Source organism: Pongo abelii, chromosome 1 (assembly GCF_028885655.2).
Source record: "Pongo abelii isolate AG06213 chromosome 1, NHGRI_mPonAbe1-v2.0_pri, whole genome shotgun sequence".
NCBI classification, from domain to species: Eukaryota; Metazoa; Chordata; class Mammalia; order Primates; family Hominidae; genus Pongo; species Pongo abelii.
In genome coordinates this window covers 200,278,318-200,295,523 of record NC_071985.2, presented here as the reverse complement: position 1 = coordinate 200,295,523, position 17,206 = coordinate 200,278,318, and the positions used below count along the sequence as shown (strand labels likewise).

Genomic DNA, 17,206 nt, shown 5'->3' with positions numbered 1-17,206 from the left:
GGGCTATCTGCCTCCAGAATCCATACTTTGAACCCTCGAGCTGTCACATTTCCCCTTTAAGGGTCCAGGAGCCCAGACTATGATTTGGTTGAACCCCTTCACCTTATAGAGGCAGGAAAGGAGGCCCAGAGAGAAAATGGCCAGAGTGTTCTGTTACCTCTGCCTGCACCAGATGCATGGCCTTGGGCAGGTTAGTTACCTCTCTGAGCCTCATTCCTGACCCCAAACAAAGAAGTGATGACCATAGAAGCTTGGGGGACACATGGGGACAGAAATTGAGAAAGGACCCAGGGTGAGGGCTTCTTAGGTCTCCTGATATGTGCTTTGTATGTCATTAAGCTGTCCGTTCATGTTCTAAGCATCTTTCTGAATATATGTTATATTTCAAAACACTCACAGCATCTACCTCATGGGGTCGTTAGGAGCCAGAGTGAGAAATGCTTGTAAAGTATCTTAAGGTGCCTGGCATGGAGGAAGCAACTATTATTATTATTGCCATCATCATTTCATACCAGCAGAAGGAGTTCCCTGTGGGGATAGGAGCTGGGGGTCCCCAGGAGAAATAGAAGTAGGGAGGGGGATGTGTTCCAAGCCTGTAGAACATTCCCTCAGAACTGAGAGGGTGTCATGGCCCCTTCCCTAGATGAGGGCACTGAGGCCCCCAGAGAGGGTCAACCGCCCTGGGTGTCTCTGGGTAGCTGGAGGTGGGAATGGGGGGCCCAGAGGTTGAGGGTGTTGGGGAGGGGGAGGGACAGTGAGGGGAAGGGGCAGGCTCCCAGCTCCCACTGACCTGGGCACAGACAGCAACTCCTCCCGCTCTGATCAGCCCTGCCATCACAATGAAAACAGCCCTTCCCAGCCCCGTGGGGCTGCGGAAACCCGATCTAATTGGATCCAGGACCCCGGGAGCCTCTTTCCTTCCGGGGAAGGAAGTTCCCAGGAGTGTGTTTCTGGTGCTGGCCAGACCTGGCCAAAGTCTTGAGAGTGGGGTGGGGTGCAGTGGCTGGGGCTCAGGTTCTAGCTGCTTGGAGTGGCAGAGGGCAGAGGGGCCATGGGAGGCAAACTTTGAGCATGTCTCAGGAGCCTAAAACATGGGAAGCCTCAGTTTCCCTCTCCTAGACCATCTGCTTATCCTCTCCAGGCCATCCTTCTGGCCCCATACAGCTTGTCCATTGAAAACCCTGGCCATGGCTCTCCCTTGCTCAGGGACCTCCCATGTCCCCGCTATGTTCTTTCACTGGAGCATCTTAGCCTGGAACTCTGGTCCTTTATGAACGGCTCCAGCCACCCCACCCTTCTTCCCTTGTGAATTCCTCCACTATACCTCTGACCCATGTGATGCCGTGTGCTTTCCTGCCTCGGGGCCTTTGCACATGCAGTTCTTTCCACCTGCCATGCTCTCCTCTGGCATCTCCCTCTTGCAATTTCCCCTTCCCCCATCAGTAAGTCCCACCTTCCTGAAGTCTGTTCTTCCCACAGTGAGATGAGTTCACCCTCCTGAGAATGCTGCCACTACCCTCCCTTCCCTCCCAGCCCGACTGCAGCAGTAGCTGTTGCCCCTCTCTGGGGGCAGGGATTATGTTTGAGAAACCTTTGCTCTCCCAGGGAGTTAACAGTTTTCCAGCCTCTGCACACGCTGCCCTTCTGCCGCAGTGGCTCTCCTGGCAAACTCCTCTGTCTTCACGGCTCCCGTGGAAAGACCCCTCCTCATCAATTCCCTCAGTGAACATCTGTTGAGTACCCAGTGTATACTAGGCACTTGAGGCCCTACTGCATGGCTGGCGCTGGGCTCTGGGGCTGCAGCAGTGACGGCTGATGGGGAGACAGGCCTAAAGCATATTTAGGTTCATTGTATTAATACAAAGGTGGGGTAGGGAGAAGGCAGAGGACCATGGGAGTGTATAACAGGGTAGCCCAATTCCTATGTGGGAAACGTCAAAAGTGACCTTTAAGTTGAGAAAGGAGGGAAGACCTGGGTGAGCTGTGGGGCTATGTTGGGGTAGGGGTTGTAACTAAGAACCAGACCAAGCCCTGCTTTTGGGGAGCCCACAGCCTACTTGGGGGACTGGACAAATAACCAGATAACCAGACAGTTCCTCAAGGTGGTGCCAGCTGAGCAGAGTTTTGAGGGCAGGGTTCCAGCTGGGTGGTATGGCTCCCAGATGGAGGGGCTCAGCCTGTGCAAAGGCATGGCACATCAGATCATCTTGTTCTGGGGGCCCTGATGCTGGAGGGATGGTGCCAAGGGGCACACCTGGTGAGATGAATGTGGCCAGGGGACCTTCTTGGCAAAAACCCGAGCATCAGACTATGGAGTTTGAACTATACCCCAAAAGTGATGGGAATCCAAGAAGGATTTTAAGCGGTAGACTTAGTGCCCTGGGCAGGCTCTCCTTCGGCTTGGTCCTCCCCGCTGGGGCCCCTGGATGGGACCAGGAGTCCCTTCCTGACTGCTCTCCTGGCTGGGGTCATGGGTGGGGCTGGAGGCTTTTGCTGTGGGACTTTGAGCAGGCCCCTGTCCTTCCCTGAGCCCCACTCTCCTGGGTAAACTTGCAGGGCCTTAGGCTGGGGTTTGGGGTGTCTTGCTTTGTCAAAGGTTGCTTAACTTTTGGTTTTATTAAAAATATTCCCTTAAAAAGTCACATAACAATACTCTTCCAGGCCTAGCGCCCCATCAGCTGTGACATGGAGAAAAATTAGAAAACAGGGATATGAAATAAGTAAAAACCCACCTTATCTCTGCCCCTGCTCCAAGCCGGAAGCATCACCACTGTTAGCGTTTTGGTGTTTTCTTCCCCTCTTTTCTTTCAGCACCCAGTTTTTATATAGATGTCCTTGATCTGTCTATACATGCAGTTTTTAAAAATCTTCCTATTTCCCCCCTGACTATTGTTGTATCACAAGTATTTTTTTAAATGACTGCAGAGTGGTTTCAATCCTTCCTTTTAATGGATCCAGTGTCAGGGTGGAGAGGATGGGCTTTAGGGCCTGATTGTCTGGATTCAAATCCTACACTTAACTGCTTGACTTTGGGCAATTTCCTGGTCTCTGTGCCTTCAGTTCCTGACAGGCCAATGTGAGTGTTAAATGAGTCATTACAGGGCCAGTAACATTAGCTGTTATTAACGACCATAGACTATGACACCAGGTAACATGACTTAAACAGAACCTGTTTGAAATCTTGGCTGTTCCAGGTTTTTGCTGCTGTAAAAAACCACTGACGCAAACAGCTTTGTACATATACCTTTTTCTATATTTTTCTAGGGATGGATGATCAAGAATGGGATCACTAGGCCAGGAAGTTTGGACATTTTTAGAGCTCATGACAAATTCATGCCAGATTTATTTCAGAAATGATTGTTACAGTTTACACTCCCACCAATAATACATGAGGGTGCCAGTTTCACCCTACCCTCACCGGTATTGGGTGTTAGCATTTTCTTATTTCTTGTTGCTATTTTGACAGGTTAAACCCACTGAATTTTCACTGCTATGGAAGCAGAACCATTTTCTGTGTTTATTAGCTGTTAACATCCTTTTTGGGTTGGCTAGTCTTTAGAGAACACACACAGCCCCTTCTTGGGTCAATTAGGAAGACAGGACTTAGATACAGGAAATAGTAAACAGTGTTAACACAGAGGACAGCACAGTGCCAGAGTGGGTGGAGGGGACTTGGAGGAGGGGGAGGGGGCTTCCTTCTATCCAGGCCACAGCCCTTTCAGTTCCCCCCACCTGATTATTAGGTAATTAATTAATCCAAACCTTTATCAGGTACTGCGCAGGGCTTAAAAGATAAATGATTCAGCCATGATCCCTCCCCAACAGAGCACATGTCTGGCAGCAGAGATGGATGAGCAAACAGACAGAACATGGGGTGAGAGGGGTTCTGATGATGGAAACGCAGGGTACAAAGGGAGTAGAGAGGAGAGCACACAGTGTAGCTCAGGCACGGAGGCAGAGCAGTCCCCGATTGCTTCCAGGAAGAGGTGGCCTGTAAGCTGGGGCCTGAGGGATGCATTGGAATTCACTAGTGAAATGGGGAGGGCAGAGAGCACCAGGGAGAGGATGCAGCCTGTGGAAGGTGAGAAGGGAAGCAGAGCCCTGGGGGAACTGTGAGATGTTCAGTCTGGCTGGGCAGTGCAAAGTAGAACAGCCAGAGAGATTGGCAGGGCCCGCACATGTAAGGCTTAAGCAATCCAGAAATTGTCTGGAGGGAAGTAGGGAGCTATGGAGGGTCCTAGGAAGGGCAGGGTTGTGATCTTTTATTTTATTAAAATCACAGTGACTGCACTAATGGAGTGGAGGATGAGGGTGGAGTGGGGGAACCTGTGAGCAGGCTCTTAAAGTAGCTGAGGCCAGAGCTGAAGGGGGCCTGGATCAGGGCAGGGGAGGTGGTACAGACCCTCTTGTCTCCCCACCCTGTAGGATCCTAATCAGCTTCATGGTGCAGATTGAATGCCACCTCTTCCAGGTAGCCCTTCCTGACACCCACCCTCGAAGTCGTGCGTGCTTTGAGGCTGGGGCTGTGCAGGGCCTGGCATGCAACAGTCAACTGCCTGCCCACCAGCAGCTGACCCTGACCTCCCCCTGCCCCGTGCCTCTGGACCCTCCATCTGTTCCCCGCACTGGGCTACCAACTACTTTCTTTCATTTTTTAAGAATAAATTTATTGTTTTCATTAAGCAACTGAACAGCATTACAGAGAATTTGTAAATCAGAGAAACAAAGACAAAGACCAAGATTGGCCCCAGCTGCCTCCTGCCTTGCTCCCAGCCTCCCTCTGGGTGTGGCTCCCTGAAGCTTTCTTTTTCTGACGCAGGTTTTTATTTTTGCCTCCTTTGTAATCATAGTGTCCGGATAGTTTTGGGTCCTGCTCTCTCACATTTGCTTTGTGAGGAGCTGGTTCCCATTTGGCCATGGGGTCTGGGCAAGTGTCTTCTTTTTAAAGACAGGTTCTGACTCTGTCACCCAGGCTGGAGTGTAGTGGTGTGATCATGGCTCACTGCAGCCTCAAACTCCTGGGCTCAAGCGATTCTCCTGCCTCAGCCTCTCAAAGTGCTGGGATTACAGGCATGAACCATGCCCAGCCCAGTCAAATCTCACTTTTTCATGTCTGTGGGTTGGGCTGGGGCGGGGGGTGGGGGGTGGCCATAAGTTGCTTTACTGAACCCCTCTGCCTTGCAGTGGGTAAGTCTTGTGACATTCCTCCCTGGGCTGCCTGTCCTCTTTGTGTCCATTTGTCTAGGTCTGAAAGTCTCCAGGTGGCAGGGCCTGGCACCTGATGTACCCCTTCCTCAGTACCCCCTCCCTCAGTTCCCCTCTGTGGTGCTTGCTGGGCTGGCCTCAGAGACACCCTTCTGGGACAGGGTGATAAACAGACCCGGTTTCAAGTTCAGACTCAGCTCTGTGACCTAAGGCAACTTGCTTAACCTCTCTGGACCTCAGTTTCCTCATCTGTGCAATAGGTTTATCGTGAGAGTAAAATAATGGCTGTACATATCCTGACACAGTTCCCAGTCCATTGGAAGTGGCCACCTTGGGCTAGAGGCTGGCAGAAATGAATGAGCACCAACCCTACTTGTGAAGAGTTTGAAGTCTGGTGGGGAGGACACCCGGGAAAATATAACTGCACTGGAGTGCAGTTGGCCCTGTAGTGCTGGGCCAGTGCTGGGCATCCTAACTCTGTCACTTACTAGCTGTGTAATTTGGGGCAAGTTGGTCAATCTCTCTGTGCTGCACTTTCTTCTGCTAATTGTGCATCTCAGAGTCATTGGGAAGATTCAGTGACGTGAATCATGACATATTCAACACACAGATGTTGAAATCAATGGTAGCTGGCACTTTATTATTATTATTATTGTTATTATTGTTATTGTTATTCCCATATACAAGGTGCTGTTGGGAACACAGAGGAAGTGACTCTCTGGGGGTTCAGGGAAAGCTCCGTAGAAGAGGGAACACTTGAGCTGGGTCTTGAAGGATGAGTAGAAGTTCACCAAGTGGGAAAGGACACTCTAGGTAAGGAGCCTGTGATTCCAGGTTGCACTCTGTCAATGAGGGTTTGTTCTTTGGGGGATTAAAGCATTGTGTTCGTCCCACCTTCCCTGAGTGCCCCCGCTGCTACCCTCTGGGTCTGCCCCGGGGGAGGTGTGTGCTTACCCTCCTGTAGCGGCCTCCTGTGTTGTGGTGGCTGTGGGTTCCTCCTCATGGCAGCTGCTGGGTCCCCATCAGTCCACGTTTGGGGCTACAGGTCTGTATCTGTCATTTGTGTCTGGGTTTGGTGCTGTCTGTCCGCATGTTCCTGTGGCTGTGTTTGTCAGCATTGGTATACAGTGGGCCTCCTGGGCTCCACTGTGGGGGCACCTTGCATGCTTCCTTGGCCTCCAGCTTCAGGCCTCTTTGGCCGCTCTCCTCCCTGGCCCAGGCGCAGCCCCTGCCTCTCTGCTCTGCTCCCCGGGGGCCTCCCGCTGCCTCTTCTCCTGTCCTTTCTAGTCCCCTCTACGCTGGGCACTCAGAGGGGCCTTTCTCAACCACAGATTCTGTCCCATCACCCACTGCTTCAAGTCTAGCCTTCAGGCCTACGAGTCAGGGAGCAGCCTTTTAGGTCTGGCCCCAGCTGCTGGCTCCAGCCTCATCTCCCATCTGCCAGGCAACACCGAACGCTCGTGGCTCCCCTCACACTGTTGGGCTTCTCGCCTGGGGGGCCTTTGCTCAAGCTGTTGCTTCTGCTGGGAATGCTCCCACTTCTTCTCTGCCTGGCTAACTCCCACTCATCCTTTAAGACCCAAGGCAGGCATCACCTCCCCTGGGAAGTCCTCCCTGATCCTCTCCAGGCTGGGTCAGGTCCCTGGCTCTGGGCTGCTAATCCCTTACACGGGGGGCAGGAGCAAGTGCCTTGCCCAAGATCACACAGCTGGTGAGTTGGAGTAAAGATTGGAACTTGGGTATGTTGGGCTGCAAACAGAGCGGGCTGTTCCACGGTCCTGGTGAGGCGACAGTGGCTGGGACTGTTGGAGAAGAGTGGGTGGGCTTGAGAGAGATTTTGGAACTGGAATCCTGAGGACATGGCTGAGATGGGTCTGAGGTGGGTGGGGAGGGAGGGCGAGTGTGGTAGATCACTGTGTGTCTGCAGGAGCATATGGGCATATGGGGATGTCCCGCTGTGAGCTGGGGGTGACCAGACCAGGTGCATGGCATAGGGGAAGACCAAGTCCAGCTCAGGCCTGCAGAGTCTGAGCACCCCAGGAGTCGGCCAAAGGGACTGTCAGGGAGAGGCCTGGCTGGAGGTGGGGGCTTCGGACTTGGCTGGCATTTAGATTCTAAAGTGGTTGGGCCACCCAGGAACTGAGGCTGGTGGGAGAGAGGGGGCTCCCGCTCTATCCTGAGGAGGTGAATTGGTGGGGAAGAGAGGCTAGGGACTGTAAAGGAGGCTGAGAAAGTGAGGAGCCAGGTGTCATGGTACACAGGCCTTCTCCAAGGGGCCGGGTGGCAGGGAGGCCATGGAGGACAGGACTGGAAGGTGGCCCATAAGCTTCGACCTCAGGGAGGCCACGGTGGTATGTGGTTGGCCTCATAGGTGGGAGTTCTTTGCAGAAGCTTGTGGCTCACTTGTCTGCTTCCTTCACTTAGCTTGGGGCTCGGGGAGAGCAGAGTTCTTTCCAGTTGGCTCAGGTTCCGCAGCACTGGTCCCAGTTTGGCCCAGAGGATTTGTTCAGTATGAATGGATGGACAGATTGATAGATGGGCCAGCTGCCATCAGCAGGCCATTTTCTGGAAGGGGCGTTGCATTCATCTGCCCATCCACTGTTTTTCACCTTTCAGAATAAGAGAAACAAAATGACATTTGCTCCCCTGCAAGGATCAGCCCTGTGTCTTGGGGCTCACAGTAGAGAGTCTTGGCTTTTGTCGTGCTTGAGGCCTGGCCACCAGCGTGTTTCCTCTGCCCATTCTGGTATGCACACTCAACCCCCGGGTGGCTGCTCTGTCTCCACCCCCAGCCCTCACCAGGTCCTCAGGTAGTCCCCTCTGCCTCACTGCTTCACTGCTCCCCTGGCCCAGCATGCTTCCTGCCGCCTTCTCACCACCAGCATTCCAACCCAACATCTTAGCATGGCATTCAGTGCCCTGTGACTGGCCACCTCCCTGCTCTGCAGCTCTCTTTGGTGCCTGTGGGTGCTGTTCACTGTCCCAAGCCTGCCTTATGCTTTCACATCTCCATGCCTTTGCTGAAGCTGTGACCTCTTCCAGGAATGTCCTTCTGCCTTGTCCCTCTGTCCTGAACACACTTCTGGCCATGTCTCTTTCTGGCTTCAAGCCCCTCCCTTAGACAAGGTCTGAGTGGCTTGGGCTGGCCCTGGCTGCCTTCCCCCCTTACCTCTCGCCAGGTCCCTGGGACCCTCTTGTACAGGTCCCAGGGCTGCACAGGGGATACCCACCTCAAAGGCATGTTGGGAGTCTCACATGAGATGCTGATGATGAGCACGTAGCAGTGTGTCTGACACACAGGAAGAGCTCAGGAAATGTTTGGCCCCTGCCCTGCCTTCCCTGTGCCTGTCACACAGTAGGTAGACACCAGTACTAGGGTCACTGACCGAATCATTAAATTACTTAGAACCAGCCAGAAAATGATGCAGAGAAATCAGGCAAGGGTGGTGTGGATCAGATTAAGTGATCCGGGGCCCAGCCAGGGTGAGGGGTGGCCCCTGCCTGACCAGGGGTCTGATAAGTGGCAGAGAGGATGTTCTATCCCAGCTGCGGTACCCTGGGCAAGACCCCCTCTTCCCATAGCCTCCTGACCAGGGTAGTGGCTCTGAACTTGGCATTGAACTGAACTGAAGAAGAGGAAAAGATGGATCTCCCAGAACTCTCTGAGAAGCAACGAGGTGCAGTGGGCAGAGTCCTGGGCCAGGGCAGGAGTGAGGCAGGGTAGCCTGGTTCACCCCATTTTACAGAGGAGGAAACCTGAGGCTTAGAGAGCTAGCACCCGGCATCACATCACAGTGCTGCTTCCTGTTTCTCACGCATGTGGCCTGAGCAAGGGGCCTCCCTCCTGGTGCCCTCGTCTCTTCCTCCGTGAAATGAGGGTGAAAATTCTTCCTTGCTTGCCATCCTCCTGAGGTTCTGATGAGAATGCCAGTGGGCACAGAAGAGCTTTGTAAACTGTGAGCAGTGCTAGATAATTGTATGGGATTGTCTTTAAAGTCATTCTGATTATTATTACTTCATTTATTCATTCCATTATGCAACTCACATTATTGATAACCTCTGGGCCTGGGTGCTGGGGATAACCAGATGAACAGGACAGGTGTAGCCAATTCTCAAGCTCCCTGCCCCTAGCCGTGGAGCCTCCTTACCCTGGCTTTACATCTCAGTCCCCTCCACATTTCCCCCTGTGGACAGCAGCAAGGTTGGGACAGGTCCTGAGACTGCTGTGTGAGCGGGTGCTCACCTGTGGGGTCGCAGCGGTGTCATCCTAAGGTAGGGCTTATTCACAAGCCTGTGGTCAGGATGCGTCATTCCCCTGAATAGGTAAGGGACTGATGAGCTGGACTTCGGAGTCAGGCAGATTAGAGTGGGAATCTCAGCTCTCTGCTTACTTGCTGTGTGACCTTGAACAAGTCACTCCACCTCTCTGAATTCAGTTTCCTGAGCTGTAAAATGGGAATGATAAGAGTACCTACCTGCCTTTCAGTGTCATTGTGCCTGGCACAAGAGAGGCACTTGGTAACCTGCAGCCTCCTCACCATAATTATTGTTTTGAGTTTGTTCTGGGAAAGGAGACGTCCCAGGGGTCTGGAGCATTCAGGGAGAACTCCAGGCAGGAAGTACTTCTTGTGTTGGGCTGTAAGGGATGGGTGGGCAGAGGGAAGAGCATCTTGGTGCCTGTGGATGGAGGAGCAGGAGGGCTGATAGAGGGCAGGAGCTGCCCTAGCCACCTGAGGAGGGTGCTCTGACCCAAACTGGCCCTCAGGCTGGGAGTGAGGGGTAAGGACATTTGCATATAGATATTGAGCCATTTGCATATGGGCATTTGCTCTTCCAAAGACTAGGGTTTGCAAAGCAAATTCCCCAGAGGAACCAGCTTGAGCAAATCTGATTTCTAGTTTTGACTGTGGCACCTTCGCCTTGTGGCCTTGGACAGGTCTCCTCCTTCCCCTCTCTCTGAGCCTCAGTTTCTTCACTGATAAAATGGTATAATAATACCTGTTGTGCCTACTTTCAAGTAAAGATCACAAGAGATAATTCATCTAAAATTTCTTTCTTAAAATATTGAGATTAGATCGTGTCCTTATTGAGGGTTTTCTTCCGAAGCCCTAAAGCTACCATTCCAATAGGGGCTTCTCAAGCTCATAGGATCAGGAAAAGAGGTTGAAAGCACTTCATTTTGGTCTTTCCTGTCAAAATAAACAATTTCATTTAAGCAATAATACCAGTTAGGCAAGTGATTTCTGTAAAAGAGAGATAAGAGAAACTTGACAGGGAGCAAGACTTAATGGAAACCCTCTGTGAAGCATGGTCCCTGTAAGTCACTTCTTGACTTACTCTAGGGTCGCAAGAAGACAAACCTTCTGGAAGACTGAGATAGCCCTGAAGGCCCATCCTTCATACTGCCCTGGTTGAAAAGGCCTTCTAACTGCACAGGCCTGCCATGGAACTTGCCAGAGGTGAGGGCCACCAGACAGTTTGTCACACACTTTTACCAAAGAGCCGCAGACTGCCCTAGCTTCAGCCTCTTCAGCCCCCTCCGTAACCACAGCATTCTCATCCACGTCGTTGTAGGTCAGATGTTGCACGTGACATTGAACAACCACACGTGGCCTGTTTCTTGAAGATAACTTTCCAGAAGTACAATTTCTTGAGTCAAAGGGCAATAATCATTTGGGTCACTGTAAATTGTCTTGCCAAACTGCCCCTCAGAAAGGCTATATCTGGTGACCCCATGTTGCCCCCTGATTTTGAGAAGGATATCCGTACTCAAGGGGTCAGGGGGCAGAAGGGCAGGGATCAGGGATGGGCATTTACAAATTTGCTCCAGTCCTCCCCAGTTTGTCTCTGGACTTGGGGGGCCTTCTGTATGGAACCCAGGGGGTTGGCACAGCAGCCTGGGGCCCTCCTGGGGGATGGAGATTGGTTGGCCAGCATTGGGGTGATAGGGGTGGGAGCTGGTTGAGAGTACTCTGGTCTGGATGTGACCTTTGCCCTGTGGGGCGCACTAAGGAGGGGTGGTGGGGGTGTCACTGAATTCCAGGTTTTTCAGCCTGGAGATGTGGCTCCCTGGCCTGGTGGGAGGCCTGCTGTGCTGTGAGGCTGGGGGACCCATGGGGACATGGATCCCAGACACTGGCCCCGACTTGAGTGGGCGCAGCTGAGGGGTGCTTGCCCCAGGCCTTGGGGAGGGCTCTTTTCCCGGTGACAGTCGCTCTCTTCCCGCAGGATGGCCGAGCCTCGATTTAACAACCCCTACTTCTGGCCCCCTCCTCCCGCCATGCCCAGCCAGGTAAGACTGACGTCGCCCCTCCGGCTGCCCTACCCTCCTTGGCGCTGCTTCGCTTCCCGTGGGTTTTGGCTGTGGCCTGCGGGGCGGGGGGTGAGGAGCGAGGGGCTCGCGGGTGGACCAGCGGGCCTGGGCAAGGGGCGGGAGGTGGTCCAGACCTCCTCAGCCCGTCCTCTTCCGTCCGCAGCTGGACAACCTGGTTCTGATTAACAAGATCAAGGAGCAGCTGATGGCCGAGAAGATCAGGCCGCCTCACCTGCCGCCCACGTCGGCCTCGTCGCAGCAGCCGTTGCTAGTGCCGCCGGCGCCCGCCGAGAGCAGCCAGGCCGTCATGTCGCTGCCCAAGCTGCAGCAGGTGCCGGGGCTGCATCCGCAGGCGGTGCCGCAGCCCGACGTGGCGCTGCACGCCCGGCCGGCCACCAGCACCGTCACAGGTAGGCGGCGCGGGCGGGGCCGGCGGGTGGGCGGGGCCGGCGAGGACAGGGCGGGCGGGGGCGGGCGGGGGCGGGCGGGGGCGGGCGTAGCGGGGGACTTGATGAGGATGGGACCCGGCTAGGTGAGAGCAGGGCGGGCAGGGCCTGGGGGTAAGGCACAAAGCTTGGGGTGGCGGGGTTGGCCCCGACGAGCCACAGCACCGGACTTCCAACGACCCAGTGCTGGAAGGACCCTTCTCCTCCCAGTGGACACGACAGGAGCCGGTCACTGCCCCACGGGGCTCACCAGGAAAGTTAGGTTCACATAGAGAACTTTAGAAATCCCGAGATTCTTTGGGAATCCAGAGAACGACCCTGACCAGATTTAGGGGGTAAGAGAAGACTTCCTTGGAGGAGCCAAAAGGCGAGGAAAGGTTGGCAGCAAACCAGGGAAATGGGACAGGAAGACGGAACCGCACATGCGGAGGGAGTATGTGTGTAGGAAGCAAGAGAAGGACAGACCGTCTGGGGTGGGGAGGCCCGGAAGGTGGTGATGATGACTGTGATGATGACAGCCAGCTCCAGTCGAGCGCCTGTGTATGTTCACCAGTGTTCATTGTACTCCCAGCAGCCTGTGAGGTGTGTGCTGTTGGTATTGGGTGGAACACTGGACCGTTTTGACTTAGAAAAAACAGCAGTTTCATGCAGTTCACCTTAATGTCTCTATTCAACAGATGAGGAAACTGAGGCAGAGAAAGGTAAAGCCACGTGCAACCACGGTTTACAGCTAGTAAGAGGCAGAGGCCGGCAGTGTGGCTCCAGAGCCCGTGTCTTCACTCTGTTTCGATGCTCAGTTCTGCTGAGGCTTCGAGGAAGCAGGGACCAGATTAAAAAGGGCCCTGTAGGCCACATAGTGGTTTGGACTTGACCCTTGGGCACTGGGGAACCACTGAAGGTTTTTAAATAGGGGAGGAAACACTCAGATATGGGTTGAGAAAACCGAGTCTGGCTGCTAGGTGGAGACCAAGTTGTCAGGGGGTAAGCATGGAAGCAGGGAGACCTTCAGGAGTGTGGTGGCCTGGGCAACGCAGTGGTAGTGGGAATGGAGAGAAGTGGACAGATCTGAGATACATTGTGGGAGAAGAGAGGACAGGATGTAGGAGAGTGAGGGGAGGGAGGAGGTGAGGGAGACTCCCAGGGCGCCACCCTTGTGATGGAATCCCCGGAGAAGAAACAGGGTTGGGGAAAGATGTGAGCTCAGTCTTGGATAGGTTGAGGCTGGGGTGCCAGGCGGACATCCTGGGATAATGTCAAGGGGCTGGAGCCACCGGAGGCCTCCTCGGAGCCTGGTGGATAGGCTTCCTTGGGAGACTACAGTGGCTGGGCCTTTGTTCCTCCCCTGTCGCCCCTGCTGCCAGGCAGGTGCTTCTGCCTCTCTCCTTCTCTCCTGCCTTTTCCCAGAGTGACCCAAGAATTACAGGGCCTGGTAAACCTCTCCAGGCCCCAGCCGCACTCTGCATATCCCCTGTTATTATGATTTTATTAAATTTATTTTTTCCATTATAAAAGTATTATTAAAAAGTAATATAAGCATATTAAGGGAAATTTGGAAAAAAGAGAAACTAGCAACAAAAAAATCATTCATAATCCCCAGCTCCCAACTGAGCAGCTCAGAGAGGCTCTTGGTCCATTTCCTTCCTTTGCCATATTTTTTGCTTTTCAATATTCATGTGTGTTTTGCTAAGCTTGTGGTAGGGCTGTACCCATGATTTTAACTTGCTTTTCCTACTCACCATTCTGTCATAAACATATATATTCCACTTTTTATTATAAAGGTAATACATAGTCATTACAGAAAATTTGGAAATTGCCGATAAGCTGGAAGGAGAAAAAATAGCCTTAATCCTACTATTGTTAAGAATTTTCATATTTTATAATTTATTTTATTTTGTCCTTTAATCACAAATGTTAAAAATGGATAAAGTCACCAGGTAAAAGATTCAAATAATATAGAATCAGATAGACAAAGTATGAAAATCTCCTTTTACCAAAAAATTCTTCTTTTTCCCTAGAGAGAACCACAATTAGCAGTTTGATGTGTCTCCTCTCAGATCTATTCCTGTGCGTTTACATGCACATATATCTTGTCCAAACTACGTATGTAGTTTGAGTGTGTGTTCTTTCAAATAGATGGCCTCGTATGTCTGTGATTTGCTTTTTTCACCTGACAGCTCATTTCGACCTTCTGTCTGTGTCACTGTATCACATGGATCTTGTTTTAGTGGCTGTGCAGTTCTCCCTAATGAGAGTGGACCACAGCTCTTTACAAAGCTCGTGCTGAGGACAAACAGGTTGTGTCCAATTTTGTCTGATCACAATTTTGTGTGGACATGTACACACATCTTTGTGCTCACGTGGGAATATTTCTTTATTGTAAATTTGTAGAAGTAGAATTGCTTGGCCAAAAGTTGTGTACATTAAAATTTATTTAAATTAATAACTTTTTTGAAGAGTAGGATCTTGTTCTGTTATCCAGGCTGGAGTGCAGTGGTGTGATCATGGCTCACTGAAGCCTCGACTTCCGGGGCTCAAGTGATCCTCCCACCCCAGCCTCCCTAGTAGCTGGGACTACAGGCACACGCCACCACACCCAGCTAATTTTTGTAATTTTTGTAGAGACAGGGTTTTGCCACGTTGCCCAGGCTGGTCTTCAGCTTCTGAGCTCAAGTGATACTCCTACCTCAGCCTCCTAAAGTGCTGGGATTACAAGCGTGAGCCACCGTGCTTGGCCATGTTTAAATTTTAATGGCTGTTGCCAGACTACCCTTCATTAACATTAAGGCTTCATTAAGGCTTTGCAAATGTACACTCCCACCACCAGTGTATGATATAAAACATTCTCCTGCCAAGTTGACATTATCTTTTTTAATGCACAAATTTTTAGGTTTTTTTTTTAAAAAAACATAGAACCACACAATAGATACCATTTTCATGATTTTGTTTGCTTCAGTTGATATTATGTTTCTAGTCCTATCATTTTTAAAAGAATAACTTTTATTACAGAAGTTTTTAAAACGCTCATTGTCAAAGAATCAAGCACAGTTAAGCCTCTTTTTTTTTTTTTTTTTTTACTCCTAATCTACTGTCCATATCACATTTTGGCACATTCTTTCCTACTTATTTTTTTGTGTGCATACATATGTAGTTTGCTTAAACAAACATAACCTCCTTTTCAATGGGCAGTTCAGTAGAGGCAATTAATCGCTGTTTACCGAATCCTTTCCTAATGTTGCATATTTCAGTTGCCTCTAAAATTTTGCTGTTATAAATAAGACGGCAGTGAACTTCTTTGTGTCTCAGTATTTTTCTATAGTTTGAATTTTTCCAAAGTGCCTCTGTTATCTAACTCAATTTAATCTTAAGGTGTCTAAGGCATCTTACACATGCACAAGGTCTCATTTAGTTACCCCTGGGTAATAACTTATGAACGTCAAGGGGATGCTCGCCTGCCAAAATCACATAGCTGGGTGGGCAGCTGAGCTGGCCTCTGCAGCTCCCCTCACCCCTGCCCCCACCCACCTGTCTTCGCAGGTCTGGGGCTGTCCACCCGGACCCCGTCTGTGAGCACTTCTGAGTCAAGCGCGGGCACGGGCACGGGCACGGGTACCAGCACCCCATCCACACCCACCACCACCAGCCAGAGCCGCCTCATCGCCTCGTCCCCCACCCTCATCTCAGGGATCACCAGCCCCCCTCTCCTGGACTCCATCAAGACAATCCAGGGCCACGGCCTGCTTGGCCCCCCCAAGTCCGAACGCGGCCGCAAAAAGATCAAGGCGGAGAACCCGGGGGGTCCGCCTGTCCTTGTAGTCCCCTACCCCATCCTGGCCTCGGGCGAGACTGCCAAGGAGGGCAAGACGTACAGGTGGGGGTCTCGGCGGGATGGGGTCCGAGTGGGCTTGGGGCTGGGGCTTGAGCCAGGGCTGCTCCAGGAGCCCAGCAGCGGGGCTGAAACAGGACCCTTACGGCCGAGGGGGCAGGGCTAGGGTCCAGAGGGGCAGGGCCTTCTGGAGAGCCCCACCCACATCCCAAGTCCCAAGTCGGGGAGGGCTGCTGGGGAGGGGAATAGTGGCTTGGACCCTTAGGTGTGGTCTGTGGCTGGCAGCCACCCCCACAGCCTGGGGTTGTGAGAGTCGGTTTCCTCCTCCCTTTAAGCAGTGTTCTCAACCCTGGCCACCTTAGAATCACCTGAAGAGGCCGTGCACAGTGGCTCATCCCTGTAATCCCAGCACTTTGGGAGGCCAAGGCGGGTGGATCACCTGCGGTCAGGAGTTTGAGACCAGCCTGGCCAGCATGGTGAAACCTCGTCTCTACAAAAAATACAAAAGTTAGCCGGGCATGGTGGTGCACCCCTGTAATCCTAGCTACTCAGGAGGCTGAGGCAAGAGAATAACTTGAACTTGGGAGGCAGAGGCTGCAGTGAGCCGAGGTCGGGCCACTGCACTCCAACCTGGGTGACAGGGTGAGACTCTGTCTCAAACAACAACAACAAAAATTTTAAAGAATCACCTGAAGAGCTTTCAGAAAATGCGGATGCCAGGGCTGCATCTCCAGGAATTCTGAGTTAATTTTTTGAGGATGGAAGGTATGGAGGGTGGGGCAGGCGTTGGTATTTCTTAGATGCTCCCCAGATGATTCTAATGAGCAGCCTGGTTGAGAACTACTTTACGTGGTAGCGCCTCCTGCCCGGAACCATGGGATATAGCCCTGGGCAAACCCTCACCGGGATCAGGCCTGTCTTCCCTATGAGGTGTAACCTATGCTCCAGGCTCTGTAATGTTCCCCCAGGCAAGAGCTTCCTCCTCCAGATTTAAGGGTGCCCAGGCTGGGAGACTGTGCCCTGTCTTTCCCAGGTGGTCCTGTGCTTCTTGGGCTCCTCACAGGAAAGACCTGTCCCAGGTGCAAGGTCTCTCTGATGTAGAAGGCCTCCCCTGAGATGGACAGGCTGGGGGATCTTCCCACGTGAACCTGTCTCTTGCTCCGCAGGTGTAAGGTATGCCCGCTGACCTTTTTCACCAAGTCGGAGATGCAGATCCACTCCAAGTCGCACACAGAGGCCAAGCCCCACAAGTGCCCGCACTGCTCCAAGTCCTTTGCCAACGCCTCCTACCTGGCCCAGCACCTGCGCATCCACCTGGGCGTCAAGCCCTACCACTGCTCCTACTGTGATAAGTCCTTCCGGCAGCTCTCCCACCTCCAGCAGCACACCAGGTGAGTGGCCTGCCTGCTGCCCTGCTGC

At 52.4% G+C, this 17,206-nt stretch overlaps 1 protein-coding gene across 4 annotated transcripts in view; it reads left to right on the top strand.

The window, feature by feature from the left end:
* ZNF362 (zinc finger protein 362) overlaps positions 1-17,206 on the top strand; it is a 44,374-nt gene that overhangs the window by 8,232 nt on the left and 18,936 nt on the right. The window contains exons 1-6 of one of the 4 annotated variants that reach the window (XM_054538190.2): positions 5,135-6,018; positions 10,548-10,664; positions 11,434-11,497; positions 11,682-11,928; positions 15,499-15,832; positions 16,954-17,178. In XM_054538190.2, the coding sequence (XP_054394165.1) occupies positions 11,435-11,497; positions 11,682-11,928; positions 15,499-15,832; positions 16,954-17,178 (869 nt within the window). In that variant the 5' untranslated portion in view covers positions 5,135-6,018; positions 10,548-10,664; position 11,434. Of the gene's footprint in view, positions 1-766; positions 6,019-10,547; positions 10,665-11,433; positions 11,498-11,681; positions 11,929-15,498; positions 15,833-16,953; positions 17,179-17,206 lie in introns of those variants that run through there. The other 3 variants (XM_024235893.3, XM_054538178.2, XM_024235900.3) reach the window with 3 other exon arrangements.